This window comes from Mugil cephalus, chromosome 12, assembly GCF_022458985.1.
Source record: "Mugil cephalus isolate CIBA_MC_2020 chromosome 12, CIBA_Mcephalus_1.1, whole genome shotgun sequence".
In the NCBI taxonomy this organism is placed as follows: domain Eukaryota; kingdom Metazoa; phylum Chordata; class Actinopteri; order Mugiliformes; family Mugilidae; genus Mugil; species Mugil cephalus.
In genome coordinates this window covers 14693286-14700782 of record NC_061781.1, presented here as the reverse complement: position 1 = coordinate 14700782, position 7497 = coordinate 14693286, and the positions used below count along the sequence as shown (strand labels likewise).

The window sequence follows — 7497 nt, the reverse complement described above, 5'->3', positions numbered from 1 at the left end:
GGGCAAGTTTGTGTATCTTACAAATTTAATGACTAGCAATGGTTAGAAAATGGGTACAAAATGAGAAATTAAGCATTTTGTTGTCTTCGACTACTACTACTACTACAACAACAGCTCAACTGTGTGGTTACGATGCCAGTCAAGGGGTTAAATCTGAAGCTGCAAATGCAGGTGAGAAAATACATAATGAATTTGTGATTCATTTTCTTAATTTCTGTTTTTATCCAACAGTTTAAACCAGAATATATTCGTATTCGTTTTAGAAAAGCAGGGATTGCTCTCATTTACAAAGCCTAGTGCATAAAAGCTGTTACCTCCTGTAGTTCAGTTCATGTCATTTACCTAAACCAATCAACAAGTGTTGAGTGATCTTTAGCTAGAACTAATTTCCTGCTTTCCCTTTGTTCCCACGGGCAGATTTAGAAAGGTTTACGTAAATAAGAACTAGGACCTAGCGGCGTACTGTAGTGCAGCCCTACAGGCTGTTTATCAAAGGAAGGAGCTTCGGTAGTTTCCGTGCAGCATCCAGGGATGGAGATTAGCATGGAGCCATCAGCAGCGCCGCAGTCCCTCCCTACCCTGCTTCTGCTGTCAGACCGCCTCCTCCCTGCTTGTCAGGAGCTCCGACGAGGAGCTGTAAAAACCTTTTCCCCTCTCCTTAACAACTGCAAAACAACACGCACACACTCCGGCTGAGGTGCCTGCTTTTCTGAGGCCTCTGACAGGACGTGCTGCAGGCACAAATTGTAATTCATAAAGGTTAAGGGGGTCAATGCCTTTTATTACCAGTCTGAGTGCATCCAGCTTGATGGGGCGGGCATGCAAATGGAATGTCTCAGAGCGTTCTATGCAGGAGCTCAGACAGCGAAGTGCGTGCGTGCCTCCGAATGGGAGGAAATAAAAGGTGGCGGCGGGAGGCGGGAGGTGTGCGAAAATCGGCTGCTCTCTCCACCTTCAACAGCCATGTAGGACCACACAGCCGCTGCCCGGTTAATTAGACAGTATGACATTGACCTCAGGTAGTTAACGGCCACTTTGATATGTGCTGTCTTGCAATTAATATATTGTAAATCCTCGTGTTTTATCATTCGGGTTAGCTCTGACCTATAAGTCGCCGCTTTACACTTTGGACCCACAGCGCGTCCGTCCGTTTTACACCGGGAATTAACCGAATCTGTTTAGAAAAATGAAATATGTCACATGGTAATTTTACCCTTTCTGCGCATACATAATCAACAATGAGGAAAATAGGATGAGAATATTTCTCTATAGGTGCAACGAGAGGAGAAGATGTTCTGTCCCGATTATTTCACTATAAGGTTTATTGCGGTGTTGTCATTTCTTTTGTGCGGTTACCATGACCCCAGCAACAAAGGCTATGATCACACCAGACCCCATTGCACCCTCTACTGGGCCCTTATGAGAATGCCCTTGTTCTTCAAGCAGGTACTCATGTCTCAGGCTGTGCAGGCCTTAGAATAAATATCACAAAAACAGGTTTGTGACACGTGATAATGAAAATTACTCAATATTAGACAGAATTTTCCCAGATTATAATACTTAATTTGGTGTTGTGGTGTTGTTATTTTTTTTTACACATTGTAATAGATGCAAGTAATTTTGAATGCATTCAAAAATACAACTAACGACAATCCTGCAGGAAGAAGAAGCTAAATATAAACGTGTAGGAACAGATTCGAGTACAATAGAAAAGAATAGAACAGAATAGACTGGATTAGAGTGTAACAGCACAGAAAATTTAAGAATAGACCAGCATTAATTTAGTTTAACGTCAACATTGTAAAATAGAACCGAACGTTACAGAATTAAACGATGAAACTGAAAAAACCTCAGTAGAAAAGAATTGGAATAACTGAAGAGTGTCCAGATGTTGTCGTCTTCTCTTAATGCGTAACATCTCTCACTGTCTTCTTCACTATCTGTGGACACACGGTGCATGATCTACTGACTTATTCCACTCGCTGCTTATGAGGTCAGGAATCTGTGGCTTCGTGTTCGTTTTGTGAAACTGAAAAGATCATATCTGAGGAGCCGGTGGGACTTTTCTCTCTTTTAGCCAGCGTGCGGCAAAGGCGGGCTCCCTGTGCTCATTACCTTTCCATCACAGACCAGCTGCTGTAGAGTCATTCATCACGATTACAAACCCGCCTGGTGTTGGAAGCCTACGGCTCCACCGCCAGCCTGCGAGACGCACAGATAGGGCCCCGAGCCACCGGTCCCCCCGGACGCGGTGTTAAATTCACACCACAACAGGTGATAGTAGTGGACAGCGGCAGACAGGTTTTGTTATGAGAGAAAAACTAATGCTGAGATACGGGTTGAATTCTGCGAATCCTCTACACGAGGCAGGCGACGTGACAACGTTTGGGCTCTGGTGGAGGTATTTCTACAGTTTTCTGTCTGCGCTCGTAGCATTAGCCGGAATCTCAACAAATAATTGCAAAATAATATTTAAGATCAAAGTAATATAATCAAGAGTGTAATTACTTCTAGCTAGTGTGACTGTGCAACAGTATTTAAAAGTGGATAGGTTAATGTCCAGTAAGGACATTAATAATTTATTATAATTAGATATTTCAAAATGTGTCCTCGACTTGTTTTTACTAGGTTACACCTCAGAGTTATAGAGAATCCACAAGTAGGTTAAATTCTTTTAGTTTGCTTCTGTTGAGTATTGAATTGAGTTCGACCATGTAGGTTCAAGTTGGAAATTACATAAACTGTTGCAGATCATTTTGCCCCCAAAATGTCAAACTTGGTGTCCTTTGACACTCGAATCTTCATTACAACTCAAAAGGGGTCCAGGAACAAGCACCCTACTAACATTTCAGAATCAGAGTCAGACTTAATGTGCAAGGATCTAATCTTAAACTTTTGTAGAGCTACTTTAGCTGATATTGCGTGTAAGCCTGAAACGAAACCCACCTACAGTGAGACTGCAACATGGAAAAGTAAACTCGACACATCGTCCAGACTCTCACAAGCCCCAGAGTTACCGAATGTCAGATATATTGAGATTATGACCATTGCAGTTTTGCTTGTCCAACAGGAGTGAATCATGTGCAGTTTTAAGCTTCCAGTGTGTATTCTCAGGAGCAGGAAGAAACTAAAAAATAAACTATATATCCTAGGTGGAGCTGTGGAGTTCCCTGCATCCATGGATCCATGGCTGAGGTGCACTAAGCAAACAACTAACCCCAACACCGCTCCCTTGGTGCTGCACAGGTGACAGCCCACTGCTCTGAGTGTACAAAGATGTGAAGGAATGGATGGTCAAATCATGTGGGATCACAGCAGTAAAAAGATTATTTGTTATCCTGGGCTATTGATACGTTTGACTTTTGACTTTTCTTTGTGTTTTTTGTAGTGTGTAGTGTGTGTTTGTAGCACAAGAAGGTTCTGAGCTCGAATCCACCAGTCGACTGGGGCCTTTCTATGTGGAGCAGTGTACGTTCTCCATGTGTCTGTGTGGGTTCTCTCCAGATACTCCAGCTTCCTCCCACCGTCCAAAGACATCCTTGGTAGGTTAATTGGTGATACCAAATTGGCCGTATGTGTGCTTGTGAGTGTGGATGTTTGTCTGTCTTTCTGTGTTAGCCCTGCGATGTACTAGAGACCTTTCCAGGGTTTACCCCGCCTCTCGCCCAATGACAGCTGGGATGGGCTCCAGGCCCCTGCAACCCTCCAGAGAACAACCAGTGACAGAAAAAGAATGAATGAACACAAAACAACCACATAGTGTGTGTCGGTGGTTTCATGTAGATGGCAGCACTTGTCAGTTTATTTTATTTATTTATTTATTTTTTATGAGATTTGGGAATACTAAAAAGAGAAAACATCTTTGAGTGTATCCCTTTTGTCAAATCATTGCATTATTACTTGTATTATCCACCTGTGCCAAACTTAGACAGACTTAAATAATCCACAAGGGAAATTAATTGGTCATAGTAGCTTAATTGTTACGAAAAGATGAGCTGTTATACAGCTGAATAACTTTATGGACGCAAAGAACATAAAAAAAAAAAATCTTAATATGTGACTACAGATGATTTTTGGCTCTCGGCCTGAGGTACATTAATCTGCTCATTACCTGACTGTTTTTCACAGTCAGGTGAACATGGCGGCAGCCCACAGCCAAACCAATAGAAACTGACTCTTTACAAATAATATTTAACTGAAAATGCATCAGTAAATCTGAGCTGTACTAAATAGAGTAAATATATAACTCGTAAACAATCAGCATGTCTGTAAATAAACTATAATTAGTCTTGTGGACAAGCACTGTTTCCGTTATCTTGTTAAATAAAGTTTTTCTGAAACGACCTTCTACTGTCATCATCCGGGCCTCTATATACATCACAACGCGCATGCGCACTCTTCCACTGTGGTTCGACCTCTGCAGTCGGTAAGTGTGTAATGGCAGTTTGAATGGGAAGCTTATCAGTTTAAATCCCTTTTCATCCTCTGTTTTAGCTCGACACTGCAGTGCACAAGTGAGGACAGTGTACAGAATAGATGTGAATGTACATACGAATGGCTTTATTTTGTCTGTGGAGCATTTTTACACCCGTTTGACCTTACTTCTCTCCGGTCTTCCCTCCACAGAGAGACCCGGGCTTCAACCAGATTTGACCGAACCGGTTAAACTTACCTAAAGAAGAAAATGTACGCCTGTGCAAAGTTCGTCTCCACGCCGGCTCTGGTGAGTTTGCAGACCTCGCTGCGTTTCCGTGCCGTGGATTTGAATCGTGCTTCATTAATGCCAGGAATAAATCCGGTGGGCCTCCGGTACGTTGAACTTGACTTGAGCTACTTGGCAAGGGTATCTGCGGAGCAGGCCAAATGGGTTAGCCAGCAAATGCTAACGTACTATACGACAGACATTATAATCTGGTGGTAGCATATATGTAATGTTGGTGGAGAAGTTGTGCACGGAAGACCTCGTCGGAATAACGCCCCTGTGCGCCATTGCTTCAGCTCGTAGCGGACATTTTCAATGGAGGCCCTTAGCTAAGGTCACCTAAACCCTCTGTTAGCCGATTTAAGCACAAAGTCCACAATAACCGCTTATTCAGACCTTTTGAAAATGATACACACATTAACAATTTATGTAGTTGTACATTGCTAGCTTCTGAATGCATGTAGCCTGTGGTGTTGGTTATTTTCCAAGGTCATATTACTGTTTTTAGAGGCTCCAACAGGCTAATCAGTTTAAAGCACAATGGGACTGCATGCTAGCCAGACTGCTACTGGTGTTTGTTGAAGTATGCCAAAAGCGTGGGTTAACAATTCACTTCAAAGTAATGACTTGCTGTGACAGCATATACGGTCATCACCACAGGTCATACAATATGTGTCCTGCAGTGAATGACACTAGTACTGGCAAAGTGACATTCAAGTTTCCTTCCACCTGCTTTTGTGCAGACTAGGAATAATGTCTGTGAAGGTTCGCAGTCACCCAGGTCATGGCCTTTTGTGCAGACTAGGAATAACAACCAAATATACAGTTTATTTTATGTCTTGGTGTGTGTTGTGTAACTGAACCTGTTCTCTTGTGTTTGTGCTGTGGCTGCAGGTCCGTGCTGGTTCCCGGGCTCTTTACAGACCCCTGTCTGCCTCTGTGCTGTCCAGGCCTGATGTCAAAACAGAGGTAAGAAGACATGCAAGACTTCTACACAGATGGCAGCATTTTTATTTGTTAACTTTGGGCTTTATGGTTCTGTTCTACTCTGCGCCACTTTAGGAAACCTAATACCTATATGTTTAAACCTGAATTTAACTTGGGTTTCTGCTGGTGTTTAGTCCAGTCAAATTGTTTTGACTTTAGAAAGTCTTAATTGACTTACTAACCTAATATATAAAATGCTGTTTTTATTTATTTGAAATGTAAAAAGGAACAGATAAATATTTGGTTCTTGGTATGACACCACAACACTTCAAATTGAGAGTTGCGCTATTACTACTTCTTACAACTGTATTTTGACATTTCAAAGGTGATTGTTGACTAACTCTTTCTTTCCTTTCTACAGAGCAGTGTTGCTGTGATGCCACAGAGCCCCCTCAGCCAGGTCACACTGAGAGGCTTCCAGACCAGTGCCATCAGCAGGGACATCGACACCGCTGCTAAGTTTATTGGCGCTGGAGCCGCCACAGTCGGAGTAGCTGGATCTGGTGCTGGTATCGGGACAGTGTTCGGTAGTCTCATCATCGGCTATGCTAGGTTCGTTTTAATCTTACCCCGTTTCCTGCATGCATCCTAAAAACGATGAATAGATTTCTGGTGTTTTTTCGAGATGCACTGACGGTGTGTTTTTGTTCACAGGAACCCATCTCTGAAGCAGCAGCTGTTCTCATATGCTATCCTGGGATTTGCCCTGTCTGAAGCTATGGGACTGTTCTGTTTGATGGTCGCTTTCCTTATCCTGTTTGCTATGTAAAACTCTGCTGTCAAACCACACTTTCATTACAGATGTGACTACATATTTTATTGTGGCTACCAAAATTGTTCCGTGTTGGTGTCATGGAAATGTACATTTTCAAGTCTTTCAGACACTGTCAAAATAAGCAAAGCATGTATTGTACAAATGTAAGAAATTACGTGATTAAAATACATGTTTTTGACTATTTAACAAGAACAGTAACTTTTTATGTCTTGAATATCATGTTAACACATCACAACAGTGAGCTTACATGAATGTCATCTTTTCTGTGAAGCAGCTGCATAGACTTGCCATGAAACAGCCTTGTTTTTCTCAACATGAACCTTAACATGAAGCGTTTTTGGGGTCCACCTTAATGAGTTGGTTCAACTGCAGTTAAATGGTACTGTAATTGAACAGCAAGCGAGTGCTTGCTTTTGTAAATGCCACCGAATAAATATAGATTTAATTAAGCTAAATAATGGGTTTTGACTTTTTTCATGAAAAGTCCTTGCAGGGTTTTAAAATGTATTGTGATGTTTCTGCTGCTGCAATTTGTCAAATTTGCACTTATTCATCTTAAATGTCTAAATCTTAAAATATTTGCAGTAATTGTTCAGGTAGCCCTTAAAGCAGAAATGTCCAAGATTTGAATGTGTCACCATTTTACTTTATAAAGTAAAATGTTCAATTTAATTTCAATCAAAATCTGCCAAAATTTAAATTTTTATAGGGTGTGAATCTGAATATAACTGAAGGCTAACATGAAAATACTGGTAATGTTGTGCAGGTGTTGGTTGTGAATATAATGTGGGGGGAAAATCGACATGTGTACAACTAATTGCTCTTCAATGAGATTAAGATTATTTTTTTTTAAGAAACAGCTATTTAAACATTTGGAAGCTACAAGATGCATTGTGACCAGAAAATGCAGCTTACATAAGGATGAAGTGAAAGCACACATACATAAAATGTAGGTAAACATTAAAGCAAAAGTATGCTCACAAAAAACTGAGGAAAAAATAAAGTATCCTAGTACTGTACGTTTCATTTACTC

General features: G+C 41.3%; 1 protein-coding gene across 2 annotated transcripts; it reads left to right on the top strand.

Moving 5' to 3' along the window:
• Positions 1-4358: 4358 nt before the first annotated feature.
• Positions 4359-6656, top strand: atp5mc3a (ATP synthase membrane subunit c locus 3a). 2 transcript variants are annotated; one of them, XM_047600649.1, is made up of 5 exons: positions 4359-4426; positions 4627-4723; positions 5597-5671; positions 6051-6241; positions 6344-6656. In XM_047600649.1, exons 2-5 carry the CDS (start codon positions 4685-4687, stop codon positions 6456-6458), a joined length of 420 nt encoding a protein of 139 aa, XP_047456605.1. In that variant the 5' UTR covers positions 4359-4426; positions 4627-4684; the 3' UTR covers positions 6459-6656. The 2 variants fall into 2 exon arrangements, with proteins under 2 accessions (XP_047456605.1, XP_047456606.1); XM_047600650.1 differs by having other exon boundaries at positions 4402-4514.
• Positions 6657-7497: the final 841 nt, after the last annotated feature.

Bases quoted from the DNA above. Each gene is read 5' to 3' on its own strand.
- atp5mc3a (XM_047600649.1), top strand. From the start codon at position 4,685: ATGTACGCCTGTGCAAAGTTCGTCTCCACGCCGGCTCTG. The intron at 5,672-6,050 runs GTAAGAAGACAT...TCCTTTCTACAG, and splicing joins GGCCTGATGTCAAAACAGAG to AGCAGTGTTGCTGTGATGCC. The intron at 6,242-6,343 runs GTTCGTTTTAAT...TTTTGTTCACAG, and splicing joins CTCATCATCGGCTATGCTAG to GAACCCATCTCTGAAGCAGC.